This window comes from Dipodomys merriami, unplaced genomic scaffold, assembly GCF_024711535.1.
Source record: "Dipodomys merriami isolate MVZ:Mamm:240054 unplaced genomic scaffold, mDipMer1.0.p SCAF_2, whole genome shotgun sequence".
NCBI classification, from domain to species: Eukaryota; Metazoa; Chordata; class Mammalia; order Rodentia; family Heteromyidae; genus Dipodomys; species Dipodomys merriami.
In genome coordinates, this window is record NW_027203381.1 from 13,044,368 (window position 1) to 13,063,916 (window position 19,549).

The following is a 19,549-nucleotide window of genomic DNA, read 5'->3' on the forward strand; positions in this document are numbered from 1 at the left end:
TTCTCACACAGAAGCCTAAATTCAGAGGTTTGTGGCTCATCTAGAGCCACAAAGTTTGCATTAGGGATAATCCTGCCAGTTTTCCTATGAAAGCCTTTACACTGTGGTAATATCACATGAAAATTAAAATGATCTAATAAGAATAAAGAGCTTACATCTTGTACATAATGTGATAAATAAACATCATCTGCTCACTCAACTCACATCATTATACCTCCTAATCCGTTTGCCTGGAAATTTCCGACTATATTTTGCCATCTAAACAGCCCAGAATCTTATCAAGATTGAATTCTGAGGTTTTATCTCCTAGTGTTCAACTAGTACCATCTTCCCACCTAATTTGTTTCTACCGTTTCCTGTTCAAATTTGTTTCTGTAACTGTCGTCTGCACCTGTCACTAGACTTCAGACTAAGGAGTCCTATTGGCACAATTTACACGCACAATACTTTGTGAACAACTATTCAGAGAGCATCCATATGTAAACGAGATCCATACATACAGACATTCATCTGTTTCCGGTCGTGCGGAAGACCTGTCCCGAAAATAGGACCTTAGGCAGTATCCGGAAACCGCGAAAGTACCCCTATCGCTGTCAACTCGCAGAGAGAACCTCAGGTCTGGAAAACCCAAAATGCCTCAATTGCAAAGTCGCAATCTGCGCCTGCGCCATACGGCTGCGTAAGGCCCTCCCAGTCACATTTTGCGTCTTTTTGATTGGGCCATGGGCTTCAAAACCGACAGCACGGAAATGACGTCAAAAGGCGTAGCGCCGGCCGCCCTGCGGCGCGGTGGCTGCTGGGTGCGCGCCTCACGCCTTCCCGCGCCGCATCCCGCCCCTCCCCCTTCCGTCCCCGCCCCCTCGGCCGCTCCGCTCCCTGGCGTGACTCGGCACTGTGATCCCCGGGAACAGGCGCCACGGTCGCCGCGTCTCCGGCCCAGGCCTCGGCCTTCCCGAGCCTCTCCCTTTCCTCTTCCGAGCTTTCTTCCCCTTCAGTTTCGAAGCCGTAGGCGCCGCGGCCGCCCTGCCGGGCTCTCTGTGAGGATGGTGGGAGTGAAGCCGGTCGGAAGCGATCCGGATTTCCAGCCGGAGCTGAGCGGCGCGGGCTCCAGACTCGCGGTGGTCAAGTTCACCATGAGAGGGTGAGGCCGTCCGGCCCGGGTCCGGCGGACGTGCGGGCCGCGGGCCTTGCTGTCAGTCCGGGCTCTTTCTTAATGCTGCTTCGCGGGGGGCGGGCCCCCGCTCCCCCGCCGCCTTCTGCGGAGTGTCCGGTGGTGGCCGGCGCCCCAGGCCGCGGCCGGGAGTAGGCCGCGGGTGCGGGGTAGGAGCCTCCGTTTCTGCACCGGGGCTGCCCCGGAGCCCCCGGAAGCCAGGCCCGACCCCTGCCCCACCTCGGAGGAGCCCCGTTCCTGTATTCCTGTGGTGGGGGGCGGCCGGCGGCGCGTCCAGCTCCTCCCACAGCCTGCACCAGTGCGCCAGTCCCGAGCTGTCACTCGCGTGTTAACAACTCCAAGCTTACGTTTCCGGACACTTCGATACTTTTCACCCCCTGCGTTTCTGTATAAGCCTTTACAAGACTGATTTGTTAGACTTATCTGAGTAGGGGGTAGTTCCGAAGCCCGGCTCATGCATTTTGAATTAAGTTGATGTTGAGTCGAGGTTTTGCTTTTTGTTTTTGTTTTTTAATGTTTTTTTTGGTTTGTTTATGGTGCCATAGGCTCCATGTGTACTCGTACAAGCTACAGTGTTTACGTATTACAGATAGACAGGTGGGCTGGACCTCAGTTCGGCCAGATTGTATGGACAGGGTTCTTGGGCAAATGTTGCTTTGGGTTTAAGCGCAAAAAAAATTCGAAGTCACGGAGCTGGTGACTGTCTTACACTGGCTTGTATTGATTTTTTTTTGGGGGGGTGGGGGGTTGGAAGGGATGACTGTTAGAATTAGGCATTGAGAACAAAGATTGAGCCAGTGCTCACTTAAAGATTTCCCTTGTATATGTCAGTTCCCAGTTAGAAGTTTCAGAGGGCCTGCCTTGATCCTCTGGCAGTATTTACACAATACTAACTGGGACCAGTCGGCTTCGGTTTATCACTGTTTATGAAGTAATGTGTTTCGACGTCCAAGTAGTTGTATAAATGTAAGGTAATATTTTTTTAGTGTCACACCAAAAAAAAAAAATTAAAAACACTTGGTACAATGCATGTGGAGTATGTAAGTGGTAACGTTATGATTAGTTACAATTACATAGGGAATGGAGGGACGAAGGCAGAGATGATGACAAATTAATACTGTATTTTGGGACCAGAATTGAATTCAATTCATTGGATTTAAGAGAGTGGAATAGAGTGTCCATTTGATATGTGATCTTAACACTTACTAACTGGATTTCATTTACATCAAGACATGTCTAAAAGGAATATCAGAATTCTGTAAATGTGGCTTTGCCTTTAACAATTTTGTAATGCTATTAACCTTACTAATAGAGGATTATCAACACATTTGTTGAATGTCGAAGGCACAGGAAAAAGAGAAGCAATGTTTCAACAAGCAGTTTCACTGTTAGCTCATTTTTCTAATTCTGGTCAGTTAGAGCTTTTACAGTGTTGCACTTCAGTCGTATTTCTCTTCATTTACCATATAAGAGCAAAAGATGATAGAATAATAATTACCATTGGAGTGAAATGAGTGGAGAAACCCCACTAAAGAGTTATTAGTATGTGTTGCTTATGTGTAATTGTAGACTGATTGGTAAAGAACTATTAATGGAATAAAAATGGTATTTTAGGGGGTAAAAACTGAAGACAAATGTATGAATATATAGAGAGCACTTTTAGTTTAAAATGTTTAGATTACATTTATAGATCTAACAAGGTTTTATTTACCTTTAAACTTCCTTTCACATGTTGACAATTAGTGGATTCCTGTTTGAACTCATTGTCAGTGTAACCTAGATTTCTGAATACTGCTCTATTAGATGCCTAGACAACTGTATCCAGTAAAATTGTGTCAGAAACCTTCGATCAGCATTAATGTCATCTCATTTTAGGCTCAGGGCATACTTTCTGGAGCACTTCATTTCCTTGCCAACCTTATTTTAAGCTTTATTCTCAGTTTATGTGTTTTATCTGCCTTTAGTCTAAATTAATTTTACTAAAACTGTGTACATTGGTTTCTTCTTTAAGGATCTTCAGTGGGCTTAGTGGTGATTTGCTTAAAAATAAAATACTATGAGATATACAACCCAAATGATCATTGGCTGGCCTTGAACTCATTCCTAATCCTCCTCAGTCAGCCTTCTGAAGAACCAGGATTCAAGGGTGCCCTACCACACCATTGTCATTTTAGCAATCTTAAAAAGTACAGTTCAGTGTACCTTCACAACGTTGTGCTATTATGACCATTGTTTCCTAGAACTTTTTCATTATTCAAGATAGAATAATTAAACAATTCATCCTCACTTTTCCAGTTAGCCTGTGTTCTGTCTCTTAGCTTTTTCACTCAGTGCTGGCATTCTACCACTTAGGCCACAGCTCCACTTGTGGCTTTTGGTGCTTAATTGGAGATAAGAGTTTCACAGACTTTCTTGGCTGGATTCATATCTCATATGAGTCCTTATATCTCAGCCTCATGAGTAACTTAGGATTACAGGTGGGAGCTACTGGTACCTGGCATTGGGCTGTCTTTTGCATTTGTAAACTTTAAATACTAAATTTGCTAATTTCTGCAAGAAAACTTTTTATAACTAAGTTGAGGAGAATTTGTGTCTTAGTAGCACTGTTTTCTCTCATTCATAAGCATAGTATGTTCCTTTGGCTTTCTTCAGTTTCTTTCCATGAGAGTAAACCTTAAAGACAGCAATGTTAGATCTGATACAGTATTTGTGCTCAGCAATATAGTATTGACAAAAATGTACCAAACCAGTTGAAGACTAAAAGTATCAATTTTGTTTCATGCTACAATTGACAACTGCTTTTAGATTATAATTAATACAGTCTTTGGTCTTTTCTAAGTATCTTTCCCTTTCTTACAGGTGTGGACCATGTTTGAGGATTGCCCCAGCATTCAGTTCCATGAGCAATAAGTATCCACAGGCTGTTTTCTTGGAAGTAGATGTACATCAGTGTCAGGTAAGACAGAGGTATCCTTTTCTTTTATTCTAGAAACAGTTTAAAGACCAGCTTTAAGATCATTCTTCATTTATATATAATATATATTCCTTAGAAGACAGGAAAATGTTGTGACTTAAAACTGTCATTTCGGTTACATTAGTTAGGAAAGGTAGCACATTACTATTTCAAGTTTATATAAATGCTTCTTTGATGTAAAATACCTGTAATGGTAAACTAATAGGTTATTTTGCATTTGTATATTTTATAAGCTTTGCTTTTCTTTTAGTAATCTAGAATCATTCTTCTGTTTGTGAGACAGTCGTTGAGTTTTAAAGTTGTGATAGGAAATTCTTGCGATGGTTTAATTTGAATTGATTAGTTTGTATTCTGTCAATGTAACATACTCAGCAGAAACTTTAAAATGTTGATTGAACCAGTGTTGTGGGTAAATTACCCTGGTGATGTTTGTAAGTAAATCACCCTAGTGATTTAGTTGACTAGTCCTGTAACAGAGTTTTTGTTTGTCTGTGTGCATGTGTATATATACATGTGTATGTACACCAGTACTATGAACTCAGAGCCTCATGCTCTCCTTTGCCTTTTTCTCTTAAGGCTAGTGCTCTATCACTTGAGCCATAACTCCAACATCTTTTAGCTGGTTAATTGGAGTCTATTATAATACTTCAGTTAATTCATTTATAACCACTTGGGTACCACCCAGTGTATTTACTTATAGATTTATTAGGTACATTCTATCTACCACAAATGATGAAAATTAGGCAACCTTTGTTTCTCTGGGTCTGGCTTTACTTAATATAATTTTTTTTTGGGGGGGGGGGGAGTCCAGTCTTGGGGCCTGAACTCTGGGTCTGGGCTCTTTAGGTCAAGGCTAGCACTCTACCACTTGAGCCACAGCGCCACTTCCAGCTTTTTTCTTTTGGCTTATGTGGTATTGAGGAATTGAACCCAGGGCCTCATGCATGCAAGGCAAGCACTCTACCACTGAGCAACCTTCCCAGCCCCACTTAATATAATTTTTAGATTTCAGCTTCTTGATTAGCTAGGATTGCAAGCATGAGTTTTGTTGTTGTCGTTGTCGTTGTTGTTTGTCAGTTGTGCATCTTTAACTCAGGGCCTTGACACTGTCTATGAGCTTTTTCACTCAAGGTTAGGGCTATACTACTTTGAGCTACAGTACCATTTCTGGTGTTCTAGTGGTTAATTGGAGAGAAGAGTCTTATGGACTTTCCTTCCCAGGCTGGTTTTGAACTGCTGTCCTCAGATCTCAACTCCTGAATAGTATTACAAGCATGAGCCACCAGTGTCTGGCATGGGCTTTTGGGATCTGTTTAACATGTAGTTTTTGAGCACTTTATTTTTGGCCAATCCTGGGGCTTGAACTCAGGGCTTGGGCACTGTCCCTGAGCTTCTTTTGATCAAGGCTAGCTCTCTACCACTTGAACCATAGCACCACTTCTGCTTTTTCTGTTTATGTGTTATTAAGGAATTAAACTCGGCTTCATGCATGCTAGGCAAGCATCACTCTATCACTAAGCCACATTCCCAACTCTTGAGCACTTTAAATGTAGCAAATCCAGACTGATATGCTTAGAAAATGTGAATGTACTCTAGATATTTATACATTTATAAATAATATAAAATATGTTATCTCTGGTTATGTTATAAATACTTTTATCAGGCTCACTATAATGTATATTAGTATTGATTTTTATTTACTTTTGCTTCTTTTTTATGGGCTCTAGAAAACTTCAGTTAATATTATATAACTCATACTTGTGTTTTGTGTTATCTTTTTTGGACAGCACTGTTTTAATCAGTTATTTATAAAGCTTAGAGAAGGCATCTTTAGGTTATCTTTATGCCTTTTTCTTCAATTCATATAGCAATGCCTTTTTCTTCAATTGACAGAATTCCTTTTCTGGTTCTAATTTTTTTAAATACTTGTCATGAAATGTTTGAACTATTTTACTTGCTGTCTGTTGTAAGTTAAATTCCATTCAGTATAAAATCAGCATGCTAAGTCAGAATTTTTTTAAAAAATAGTTGTGTTTGATGGCCAGCCAGTCTTTTCTGTAAAAGTAGAAATTGGACGAGGGTTGCAGTGTTTAAATTATTGCCTCTTTTTCATGTGTAGGTTGACTTGTTTTTTGTATGTGTACTTTTTTCCTAGCATCAGTAATTTGTTTGGGACAATACACTTTATATAATTTGAGAAAACTGTCTGATATTCAGCATAATTTCTATATTGCAAGTTAATTTTCTGTTGGGTAAAGTATTAACAGTAAAACTGATTGGAAAAAAGCAAACAAGTAGAACTTGTTCTACATTGTGGGTCGAAGGGTAATGTAATTGTACCCCAATTGTCACTCTTAGGTCTAGTTTGTCTTAAATACAAGCAAAAGTACATTGTATAACATGTTTTTAGTTTATACTATGGTATATAATGTTCATAAAGGTGTAGAGTAAAAATTCAAAGTCTAAAATTTGTTTTAATTCTTAACACTAATTTTCAATTCTAGGGAACAGCTGCCACCAACAATATATCAGCAACACCTACATTTTTGTTTTTTCGAAACAAAGTGAGAATTGATCAGTATCAAGGAGCAGATGCTGTGGGATTAGAAGAAAAAATCAAGCAGCACTTAGAAAATGACCCTGGGAGCAATGAGGATGCAGATATTCCAAAAGGCTATGTATGTACACAAAAGAGAAATCATAATATAGTTGTTCTTTGTTTGGAATGAAATTACTGTTGTTTCTTTTACTAATTGAGAATACTTTCAGGGAAGAACCTTCAAATTAAAGTTGACTGTTGAGGTTTGGCTGTGTGTTTACTATAATCTTAAGTTAACCATGTGATGAGCCATTTTCTTCCTAAATTTTTCTTGCTAAAATTTGTCATTTGTTTTAAAAATCTACTTTCTGAAGTATCAAATAGCCAAATACTAATGCTGTGTTTTCCCAAAGAGTAGGAAATGTGCATTGCAAAATGTCCTACTTTTGGACATGTCCTATTTTTGGACAATTATGGCAAATAACTTAAGAGTCTTTTTTTTTTTTTAAATGTACTTGAACTTAGTGCTTCATGCTAGTGGATAGGTGTTGTACTACTCAAGTCAAGCTGCCAAGCTGCTAACCCTTTTTGTTCTTTTTCAGATAGAGTCTCGCATTTTTTTGCCCAGGGCCATCCCTTTGCCCAGATGTCTCCTTTGTATTACAGACACAAACTATCCTGACCAAACTTGTTTGATGAGATGGCGGGGGTAGGGAGTGGAAAAATCTCACTTTTGCCCATGCTAGCTTGAATCTACTTCCTTCCTGGTCCCTGCTTCCTGAATTGCTGGGGTTGTGGATGTGTCCAGCATGACCTGTGAATTTTAATATAACCACCTTATATTCTGTGCTTTCTTTGTTGTCACTTCCTATAGCTTTTTTAATTTTTTAAACATATTTCCCGTTTTCTGGAACTTGATTATTTGGATGTTAATAGAATATTAAAGTTTAAAACTGGTAATGTGATCCCAAGTTTATTACTGTTCTGATAGCACAAATAGAAACATAATGGGGAATATAAGAGTAAGTGAATGAAAGCCTTTTTTTGGGTGCCAGTCCTGGGGCTTGTACTAGATGCTTGGACACTGTCCCTGAGCTCTTTTGCTCAAGGCTAGCATCTGCCACTTAAGCCACAACTCCACTTTTGGCTTTGGTGGTTAATTGGAGGTAGCAGATTTTCCTGGCTGAGCTGGCTTTGGACCACCATCCTCAGCCTTTTTAGTAGCAATTGCAGTTATAAGCTATTGTAGATGTAAATAACTGTTGCAAAAATAAATTGAAGAATTTTTGTGAAATTGGAGATTTCTTGGAATAATTTCTATCATGATGTTTACACTCATTGATTAAGAAATCCTGTTGTTTTTAAGCCCTTTATATGATGAGTCTGAATAAGAGGGTATGAAGAATTTTTCAAAGTGTATAGGATTGAACAATTTTAATTCACTTTAATTTAAAAAAGAAATAGCTATGTCTCTTTGGAGACATTGAGGTATCACAAAGTATCTGTGTACAATAGTCAGTGGTTAAGAATCTTAATAGATTATTAATCAGCTATAGAAAATTTTTTGAGTGAATGCAAGGAGTTTTAGGTTTTACAACATTTTTTTAAGGGGTTTGTTATAGCCCCATGCACAGTCTTGTAATCCAAGATACATGGGAAGGAGTTCATGGTTCAAGGTCAGCCTGATCATAAATTAACTAGTTGGACACAATGATGTGTCCATAGCTGCTTGAGCATTAACTGGGACAAAAAGATTGAGATTCTATCTGAAAAACTAAAAGCAGAAGAACTGGGCCTTAAGTTCAGTCACCAGTAATGAACCCCTCTCTCTCCCAAAGAAAGTTTTTAAAGCTTGGAAAAACTTAAAATGTGTGTCTCTTCTATGTTTGCTAGAATAAGTCACAGGTAGTGTGGCCTCAGCTCCATTCATGCCTTCTCAACTAAGTTTTCCTTTCCAGAATTTGAATGCTATGCACTCTTGAATCCCAACTTGCATTGGCTTGTGTTCTAACTCTTTAGGTGTATTAGTGTATTTTATTATTCTTGGACCTCTTAATCTATAGATTTGGACATATAAGTTTATTTCATTCCTCAGAATGAAGTTGTTGTTTTTTTTTCTCTGCCAGTCCTGGGGCTTGAACTCAGGCTCAGGGCCTGGGCATTGTCCCTGAGCTTCATTTGCTCAAGACTAGACTCTTCCACCTGAGCCAGAGCACCACTTCCAGCTTTTTCTGTTTATGTGCTACTGAGGAATTGAACCTAGGGCTTCATGCATGCTAGACTATACAAGCACTCTACCACTAAGCCACATTCCCAGTCCTGAAGTCAAATTTTTATACAGCTCTAACTTAAATTATAAGTAGGCAATCAAAAATGTAGAAACATTTTTGTAACTTAGATGTCCATTGAATTTTTTTCTCCTACAAAAAAGGGTTTAACTTACTTGTTGAAGTGTTTAGAATAGTACAACAGACCATGTTTGCCTTTCACCTCGTTGTCATTTATGTATATTTTGCTATTTTTGCTTTACCTTACTATCCACTTTTATTTTTTGCAGCATAATTTACAAGTCAGTCATAGACAAATTAATGGTTCCTCTCTAAGCATTTTAACATACAAATCCTAAGGATAGGAATATTCTACATAACAAGGATATTGTTATCACTCCTAAGACATTAATACGGATAAAATATCTTTTTAACCTCTTATGTTCAAATATCCTAAAATGTCTTTTACAGTTGCTTTTATCCAATCTAGTGTTAAAATTAAGGATTATGAATTGCATTTGTCAGATTTTTCTCATGTTTAGAATCTTAAAGTCTAAATTAGCATTAGTCCAATATGATAATCACTAAACATATGTCTATTGAATATTCACTGTGTGACTAGTACAACTGAGGAAACAATATTTTTTTTTGGGGGGTGGAGTCGGTCATGAGGCCTGAACTCTGGGCCTGGGCACTGTCCCTCAGCTATTCAGCTCAAGGCTTGTGCTCTACCCCTTGAGCCACAATACCACTTCTGGCTTTTTCTGCTTATGTGGTGCTGAGGAATCGAACCCAGGGCCTCATGCAAGGCAAGCACTCTACCACTGAGCCACCTTCCCAGCCCCAAGAAACTTAATTTTTAATTTTATATAATTTTGTTAATTTTAATTTAGTTTTAAATTGCCACATGTAACTGTCATATTGGGCAGCTCAAGAATAGACTATCTAGTAGACTAAGTTGATTATAGTGGTAATGGTACATTTCTTAGTGCATATTTCAGAATATATAAATTTTCAGTTCTATCATATATACAATGTAATGACAGTTTGTCCCAGTGAAGTATAACACAACACTTTAATGCAGCTGTTTAAATGTGGCTTTTTTTTCTTTTTTTTTTTTTTCTTTTTTTGCCAGTCATGGGGCCTGAAATCTGGACCTGGGCACTGTCCCTCAGCTCTTCAGCTCAAGGCTACACTCTACCACTTGAGCCACAGCCCCACTTCTGGCTTTTTTTGCTTATCTGGTGCTGAGGAATCGAACCCAGGGCCTCATGCATGCAAGGCAAGCACTCTGCCACTGAGCCACTTTTCCAGCCCCTAAATGTGGCTTTTGATGTGCTCACAGTAAATCAGAAGTTGGTTTTTTTTTAAAAGACCTCTCCCATTTAGCTAAGTTATATCATTAGGGCATTGGAAATATTATGATGTCTTCATTTTTTTATAGGTAAACATAGATGATACTAACATTTAAAAACCTTTTAAGAAACCAGATGCTGGTGGCTCATGCCTGTAATCCTAGCTATTCAGGAGCCTGAGATCTGAGGATCATGGTTCAAAGCCAGCCCAGGCAGGAAAGTCCATGAGACTCTTACCCTCCAATAAACCACTAGAAAACTGGAAGTGGCGCTGTGGCTTAAGTGGTAGAGTGCAGGGACAGCGCCCAAGCCCAGAGTTCAAGCCCCACGACCAACAAAAAAAAAATTTTAAGATTTTGCTCAGCTTAGCCTTTCTTTTTTTTTAGCTTTTATTTTATTTTATTTTTTTATTGTAAAGATACTATACAGAGGGTTACAGTTACATGAGTGAGGTAATGAGTACACTTCCTCTTGAACATTGTTACCCCCTCCATCATTTTCCCCCTACCATCCCCTCCCTCCCTCCCTTCCCCGAGGTTCTTTTTTTTTTTTTTTTTTGATTGTGATTAAGTGATTACATAATTTCTGGAAATTCACAGTATTGTGGAATAATGATGCTCATTTAAAGTCACAAGTTCATTCTAACTGTCCTGGAGGAAATTGTCTATCACAGTCTGTAATATATAATGGTGCTCACATGTTATAAACCATATATGTGATCAGCAGCATGGGGATATTTGGTAGTGGTTCAACCAGATGAGTGGGAGTTCTTTGTTTCTTAAGTCCTGTTAGTTTTGTCATATCACCTAACATTTTGGATTTAGCATCCACTTATCAGGGAGACCATGTACTGTTTGTCTCTTCGTTCTTGGCTTACCTCGCTCAACATGATTCCTTCTAGCTCCATCCATTTCCCTGCAAATGCCATTATTTTGTCATTTCTAATGGCTGCTTAATATTCCATTGTGTATAGATACCACAATTTTTGGATCCATTCATCTGTGGTGGGGCATCTGGGTTGTTTCCATATCCTAGCTATTGCGAACAGTGCTGCAATAGACATGGAGGTGCACGTGTCCTTGTATATTGGTTCCTGTTGTTCAGGGTAGACGCCTAGAAGTGGTATGACTGGGTCGTAAGGGAGGTCAATCTTTAGCTTTCTAAGGACCCTCCAGACTGCTTTCCAAAGTGGTTGTGTAAGTGTACATTCCCACCAGCAGTGTAATAGGGTTCCTCTTTCTCCGCGTCCCCTCCAGCATTTGTCGTTGGCTGATTTGTGGATGTGGGACATTCTGAATGGGGTAAGGTGGTATCTCAGGGTTGTCTTTATTTGTATTTCCTTCACCACCAGGGATGATGAACATTTCCTCATGTGTTTCTTTGCCATTTTTATTTCTTCATTTGAGAAGTCCCTCTTTAGTTCCCTTGCCCATTTAGTAATTGGTTTGTTAGGTTTGGGAGGGATTAGTTTCTTGAGTTCCCTGTATATACAGGATGTTAACCCCATGTCTGATATATTGCTGGTAAATATTTTTTCCCAATTAGTTGGTTGTCTTTCTAGCTTGGTTGTGATAGCTTTATCTGTGCAGAAGCTTTTTATTTTAAGGTAGTCCCATTTGTCGAGTCTCTCTCCAACTTGTTGTGACCCTGGGACTCTGTTCAGGAAGTTCCTTCCTGTGCCTATTAGTTCAAGTGTCTCTCCTACTCTGTCCTGCAGTAGTTTCAGAGATTCAGGTTTAATGTTAAGGTCTTTCATCCATTTTGAGTTGATGTTGGTGCATGGTGTTAGGCTGGGGTCCACTTTTAGTTTTCTGCATGTGGCTGCCCAGTTTTCCCAGCACCAGCGGTTGAAAAGGCTGTGTTTCTTCCATTGTATGTCTTTGGCTCCTTTGTCGAATATCAGCTGGCTGTAGGCCTGTGGATTTATTTCTGGATCTTCTATTCTGTTCCATTGGTCTTCGGGTCTGTTTTTGTGCCAATACCATGCTGTCTTTGTTATTATAGCTCTGTAGTAGAGTTTGAAGTTCGGCATGGATAGCCCTCCCATATTGTCTTTATCCCCTAGAATTGTTTTGGCTATTCTAGGTCTTTTGTTGTTCCATATGAATTTTTGGACTGTTTTCTGTATTTCAGTGATGTACGTCATTGGGATTTTAATAGGAATTGCGTTGAATTTGTATATTAGTTTTGGAAGTATTACCATCTTTACTATATTAAGTCGGCCTATCCAGGAGCATGGGAGGTCTTTCCATTTCCTAGTGTCTTCTGCAATTTCTTTCTTTAACTTTTTATAGTTCTCATTAAATAGTTCTTTTACATCTTTGGTTAGGTTAATTCCTAAATATTTTATTTTTCGGGAGGTTATTGTGAATGGGGTTGCTCCCTTTATTTCCCTCTCTTCCTGTACATTATCAGTGTATAGGAAGGCAACTGATTTTTGTGGGTTTATTTTGTATCCTGCTATTTTGCCGAAGTGATTTATGATTTCTAAGAGTTTGGGGATGGAGTTTTTGGGATCGTGGAGGTATAGTATCATGTCGTCTGCAAAAAGGGATAGTTTAACTTCTTCTTTCCCTATGCGGATCCCTTTAATGTCTTTTTCTTGCCTTATTGCCCTGGCTAAGGGTTCTAGGACTATATTGAAGAGGAGTGGAGACAGTGGGCATCCTTGCCTTGTTCCTGATTTTAGGAGAATTGGTTGTAGCTTTTCCCCATTAAGTATAATATTGGCTATTGGTCTGTCATAAATGGCTTTTATTGTTTTTAGAAATGTTCCTTCTATTCCTATTTTCTCCAGAGCTTTTAGCAGAATGAATGTTGAATTTTGTCAAAGGCCTTTTCTGCATCTGTGGCGATAATCATGTGATTCTTGACCTTGGCTCTGTTGATATGTTGGATTACATTTATTGACTTACGTATGTTAAACCATCCCTGTGTCTCTGGGATGAAGCCTACCTGGTCATAGTGAATTATTTTTTTTATATGTTTCTGGATTCTGTTAGCTAGAATCTTGTTAAGGATCTTTGCATCTGTGTTCATCAAGGAGATTGGCCTGTAATTCTCCTTTTTGGTTGGGTCTTTGCCTGGTTTGGGGATGAGTGTGATATTGGCTTCGTAGAATGAGTTTGGGATAGCTCCTTCCTTCTCTGTTTCTCTGAAGAGCTTGAGGAGTATGGGTATTAGTTCTTGTTTAAAGGTCTTATAGAATTCTGCTGTGAATCCATCTGGTCCTGGGCTTTTTTTGTTGGAAGACTTTTGATAGCTTCCTGTATCTCATTATAGGATATTGGCTTATTTAAATGGTTAACTTCTTCTTTGCTCAGTTTGGGCAACTTGTATTTCTCTAAAAATGCATCCATTTCTGCCCGATTTTCTTCCTTTAGAGAGTATAGCTTTTGAAAGTAGTCTGTTAGAATTGTTTGGATATCTTGGGTACGTGTTGTGATGTTTCCCGTGGCATCCCTAATCCTATTAATATGGGTTTCCTCTCTTCTTTTTTTAATTAATCTAGCCAATGGGCCATCAATTTTGTTTATTTTTTCAAAGAACCAGCTTTTTGTTTGGTTTATTTTGGTTATGGTTTTCTGATTTTCTAATTGGTTAATCTCTGCTTTTAATTTGGTTATCTGGCTTCTTCTAGTAGCTTTAGGTCCCATTTTTTTCTTGTTTTTCTAGCTGTTTTAAATGCAACATGAGATTATTTACTTGGTCTGTCTCCATTCTCTTGATGTGGGCACTGAGGGCAATAAATTTGCCCCTCAGGACTGCTTTTGCTGTGTCCCACAAGTTTCTTTGTGAGGTGTTTTCATTTTCATTGAATTGTAGGAAATGCTTTATTTCTTCTCTGATCTCTTCTGTTATCCAGGCATTGTTAAGGAGTGTGCTGTTCAATTTCCATGTATAAGAGAAATTTCTGCGGTATGCTTTGTTATTGAGAGCTAGCTTGATTCCACTGTGGTCAGATAGGATACAGGGGATTATGTCGATCCCTTTGTATTTGCTTAAGTTCCTTGCATGAACTATGATATGGTCTATTTTGGAGAAAGTTCCGTGAGCTGCTGAGAAGAATGTGTACTGTGTTGTTTTAGGGTGAAATACTCGGTAGATGTCAGTTAATTTCGCTTGAAGTATGGCCTCTCTTAATTCGGTAGCTTCTTTGCCAATCCTCTGGTTGGTAGACCTGTCCTTTGGTGAGAGTGGTGTGTTAAAGTCTCCTAGTATTATCGTATTGGGATCTATTTTATTCTGTAAGTTTGAGAGTATTTGTTTGACATCTCTGGGTGCACCAATATTTGGGGCATATAAGTTGATGATGGTTATATCCTCCTCTTGGATTGTTCCCTTTATTAATATGTAGTGTCCGTCCTTGTCTTTCTGTACTGATTTTAATGAAAAGTTTATTTTGTCAGATATCAGGATAGCTACACCTGCTTTCTTACTGGGGGCGTTTGATTGGTAAATCCTTTTCCACCCCTTCACTCTGAGTTTGTTTGTATGTTTGGCTGAGAGGTGGGTCTCCTGAAGGCAACAGATGGATGGGTCTTGTTTTCTGATCCAGTCCTCAGTTCGTTTTCTTTTAATTGGCGAATTCAGCCCATTTATATTAAGAGAAAGTATAGAGAGATGCATTGTTGTCCCTGCCATTCCGTTTTCCTAAGTTTTTCTTCTTTCCTTTCCTCCTGTGCTTGCTCAGTTAGACTTTGAGTAACACCTGTTTGGGGCAGGCCCCAGTTCCTGGTTGCTTTCTTCAGGTTGTGTCCCCCCTCTTAGAATTCTTTGTAATGCCGGCTTAATGTTTATGTATTCATTTAGTTTTTCTTTGCTATTAAAAGTTTTCAGTTCTCCATCGAATGTGAATGCTAGCTTTGCCGGGTAGATCAGTCTGGGTTGGCAGTTACTGGCTCTCAGGGCTCGTATGGTGCTTTCCCAGGCTTTTCTTGCATTCATTGTTTGTGTGGAGAGATCTGCAGTGATTCTTATTTTTTTCCCGTTGTAGTATAGCTCCTTCTTCATTTTTGCTGCATGCAGGATTGTTTCCTTATTATTCAGATCTATCATTTTTACTATAATGTGTCTAGAAGTGTTTCTCCTGGGGTCTTGCTTGTTGGGTGTTCGATAAGCTTTTGTGATGTAGTTAAGATGGTCGTTTTTGAGGTGGGGAAAATTTTCATTGATTATATTGTTAAATAGGTGTTGCATTCCCTTGCTCTGGAATTCCTCACCTTCGTCCACTCCAATTATGCGAAGGTTAAATTTTTTAGCATTATCTGCTTGCTCTTGAATTTCCCTTTGGTTTAATTTGAGTGATTTTTCCATATCTGTCACTTTTTGGTCCAGTTGGTGTATTCTGTCTTCTGTATCTGACACTCTACCTTCCATTTCATTCACTCTGTTGACAGTGGCTTCTATTGTGGTTTGCATGGAGGAAATGGATCCCTTTATGGATTCAATGTTGGTTCTCAGAGTACTGATCTCACCTCTCAATGAGGTATGCACTACCTCTAATTTGGCGTTTATCTCACTTCTTACTGAGGTTTGTGCACCTTCTATTTTTGCATGCATCTCTTGTTTGATACCCTGTATCTCTTTGGATAGTTCATCCTTGTGCTCTTTCAATTTCTGATCAATTTCTCGCTTTATTTCTTGAGTCATTGCCTCTAGCAACCCTTGGATGTAGCTTTTGTCTTCCATTCCTGCTTTGCTCCCACTGGGGCTCTCCCCTGCGTGGCTGCTGGCTTTTGAGGTGAGCTTGCTGTCCTGGGTGGTGGTAAACCTTGTGATTTTTCTCTGTGATTTTCGCATGGAGGTTCAGGAGACTGCTCTTCAATTTTGTTTTGGTGTGTCTGTCTTTGCTTGGTTGCTGATTCTGTATTGATAGAGAGAGTCTGTGCCTGATCTGGGTTCTGTTGGGAGCATATTTCCAGCTGCTATTCTGACTTACTTAGGATTCTCAGTTCTCTGCTGTAGATTGCTGGCAGTTCTCGCCTTTGGAAGGGTTGAGCAGCCTAGACTGCTTGTGTTTGCTCCTACGGGTGCTCTTGTGAAGAACAGATGCTCTGGATGCACTCTCCCAAATACTGGAGTCTGCTATGGACTCCTGATGTGTTTTTGTTTGTTTGTTTTGGGCTGGTTGTGGGCTTGAACTCTAGGTTTGGGTGCTGTCCCTCAGCTTTTCAGCTCAAGGCTGGCACCCTACCGTTTGAGCCACAGCACCACTTCTGACCCTTTTTGCTTTTGTGATGCTGAGGAATCAGATCCAGGGCCTCATACATCCAAGACTATCACTCTATTGCTGAGCCGCCTTAACAGTCTGAGCTCCTGCTTACTATCAGGTGCTGGCAGCCTGTGTTGCCCAATTCCCAGTCTAGGGTATATGGGTTGAGTTTTGGTGGGGTTTGGGCTTCTCTTGTCCTGGGCCTCCAGGTCTTTTGTTGTCACAGGCGTGCTTCCCGGGGAGGGTTGTTTCCTGGTTTTCTCCCCTCTGTTGAGGCGTATGCTCAGCTTTTTACTTCAGTTGGGAGGAGTTGGTTGTGTTGTTCAGGCGCCGGATCCCCGGGCCTGGTTCCGGCCCCAGCCTGGAGCGCGCTTGTTAGGCCTGTGTTGATGTGTATACCACCTAGGTTATGCAGCCTGGAGCGCACTCGTTAGGCCTGTGCTGATGTGTATACCACCTAGGTTATACAGCCTGGGGGACACAGTTCAAATTTCTTCTACTGTTGGTAGTCTTGACCCAGGGGTGCTGTTCCTGGCTTGGGCATTTAAGCTCCCTTCCAGGGGCGCTCTTGCTCTAGCCTGGCCAGCTGAGTGTGCTCCACGGGCTGGTGGAGCTCTCAAACAGTTCCCAGTTTTAGTGGGTCCTGTGGTCCGGGTGTTGGGGTAGGGAGTCTAGGTCAGGGTCTGGGGATTCCCTCCAGCTCTGGTCTCCCTTGAGGGATACACTTCCCCTGTGGGGTACTCACCCTGGAGCTGGTTGTCTCTGTGTGGTGTGGGTCGTCAGTTGTTGTTGCAATCCGAGTTCAGGTTGCGGGCTGGGTTGGGCGGTTGTGGCTCTGTGTGATTCTTTTCTGTCTCTGCCTCTGTCGAAGGTGTCGGGTCAAAAGTGTCCACGCTCAGGCAGCTTCTTCGTGGTACCTCTGGGGCCTCTGGGGCCCCGCCTGGTCGTTGCGATAGCAATCGCAATCGGGCGGGTGGTCTGCTGGCAGGTCCCTTTGTCATGCTGCTGGTGCCCAGTGGCTTTGGAGGGATGGAGCCTTTCTGCTCAGGTGGAGAGTGAGGGGTGGGGGTGGGATCCTCGTGGAGACTCCCGGCTGGTAGGTTTCTCTGTTCCTGGCGATCCGCTGTTCTGCAAACCGGTACCTGGTGATCTGAAAGCGGCCCCCTGTGTCTCTGGGGCTCCTGCAGCCCCCACCGGGCTGGCTGGCTGGCGGCTTGACGCGCTGCCGCGTGGCCAGTAAAGGTTGGGGGAGGGGTCTTCGCTTTTCTCTGTTCTGAAATTCTTCTTTTCCTCTCTTTCTTTTTTTGTTATTCTCCGCCTCTGGTTTTTCTCTGAGTGTTCGTCTTTTTGTTGTTGTCGGTCTCTTGGGGAGATTAAGCGTTGGAACTCGAACTCTCTTTTTGGTTGGAGAGAGCTGTGGCGTTTCCCTACTGCCCCGTTGCCATCTTCTGCCTCTCCCTCAGCTTAGCATTTTAAGTTAAATATTAATGATGGTCAGAACAGTTCTACTGTAGTTGAATTTTATTCTTTAGACCTCATTTCCCCTTCCTTTCCAGTTGTGATCATGTCTCACTCTGAGAAAAGTATTTAATATAATATTTGGCTTTTAAAGAATTTAACAGAATACCTAATAAATTATAATCATTTTTATATTTATTTAGCATTATAAAAAGTTTACTGTCTTACAACTGTAAACATAATATTAGTATTCTGTAGTTTAAAAAGAAAACCTAGATCTTATGTGAAAGAGAGGAACAAGCAATCTTTTTTTTATTTCAGTTGGTCATGGGGCTTGAACACTCTTGTTGCTGCTCCTGAGCTGTTCAGCTCCAGGCAAACTCTCTACAAGTTGAGCCACAGCACCACTTAACCTGTAAACTTTAAAACTGTTCTTTGCCATCGGGGAACTGATGCTCATTCATACCTGCAGTCCTAGCTCCTTGGGGGCTGAGATCTGAGGATCCTACTTTGAAGCCAGCCTAAGTCAACACACCTAAGGGACTCTTGGCTTCAGTTAACTAGCAAAAAGCCAGAAATGGAAATGTGGCTCAAGTGGTAGAGCATGAACCCCCCAAACAAGAAAGCCAAGAGAGAATATGACACCCTGAGTTCAATCCTCAGTATCTGTGTGTGCACACACACACACACACACACACACACACACACGAACAGAACAAGTCCCTTATTTCAAGCCCCAATAGAGACACACACACACACACAAATAAAAAACCAGACCCAATTCTTGGCTTAGTATATGAAATGAATACTTTTCTAGAAAGATACAGTTTACTAAAATCAACTCCATTATAAGGAGAACATCACCAAAGAGGAATAAATAAACAAAACACTCTTTCCTAAAGGTTGTGTGACTTCCTAAGTAAATATTGCAAAATCTTCAAAAATAGAGCAATGGGGGCTGGGAAGGTGGCTCAGTGGTAGAGTGCTTGCCTTGCATGCATGAGGCCCTGGGTTCCATTCCTCAAACCACGTCAGCAGAAAAAGCCGGAAGTGGTGCTGTGGCTCAAGTGGTAGAGCGCTAGCCTTGAGCTGAAGAGCTGAGGGATAGTGCCCAGACCCCAGAGTTCAGGCCCCACAACCGACAAAAAAAAAAAAAAAATAGGGTAGTGCTACAACTACTTAAGACTAGAGAAAATTTCTAAATTTCTTTGCTTTTTTTTTTTTTCTTTTGTAATACTTGATTTGAACTCAAGGCCTTATGTTTACTAGACAGTGCTATACCACTTGAACCATGGCCCTAGCTATATTATATACAAATCTTACATGTTAAATAAAATCTAATAACTCAGTAGTAAAATTAAAAATACTATCATGAACAAATTGGGATTTATTTCAAGCATGCAACGACTGTTTTTATAATCTGTCATATTAGTAGAACTAAGGAGAAAAATGTAGATATGGAACAGGCACTCAAAACTTAATGTGTTACCAGAGTATTAAATGAAATCTTAATAGAGAACAACTAGAGGCAGAGCTAAGATAAATGTGACACTTCCATCACAACTCTTTGG

General features: G+C 40.6%; 1 protein-coding gene across 4 annotated transcripts in view; it reads left to right on the forward strand.

Moving 5' to 3' along the window:
* Positions 1 to 853: 853 nt before the first annotated feature.
* The window catches only part of Txnl1 (thioredoxin like 1), a 32,748-nt gene continuing 14,052 nt past the window's right edge, over positions 854 to 19,549 (forward strand). Inside the window, exons 1-3 of one of the 4 annotated variants that reach the window (XM_070029073.1) lie at positions 854 to 1,141; positions 4,031 to 4,127; positions 6,650 to 6,823. In XM_070029073.1, coding sequence (XP_069885174.1) covers positions 1,044 to 1,141; positions 4,031 to 4,127; positions 6,650 to 6,823 — 369 coding nt within the window. In that variant the 5' untranslated portion in view covers positions 854 to 1,043. The remainder of the gene's footprint in view (positions 1,142 to 4,030; positions 4,128 to 6,649; positions 6,824 to 19,549) is intronic. The other 3 variants (XM_070029071.1, XM_070029072.1, XM_070029074.1) reach the window with 3 other exon arrangements.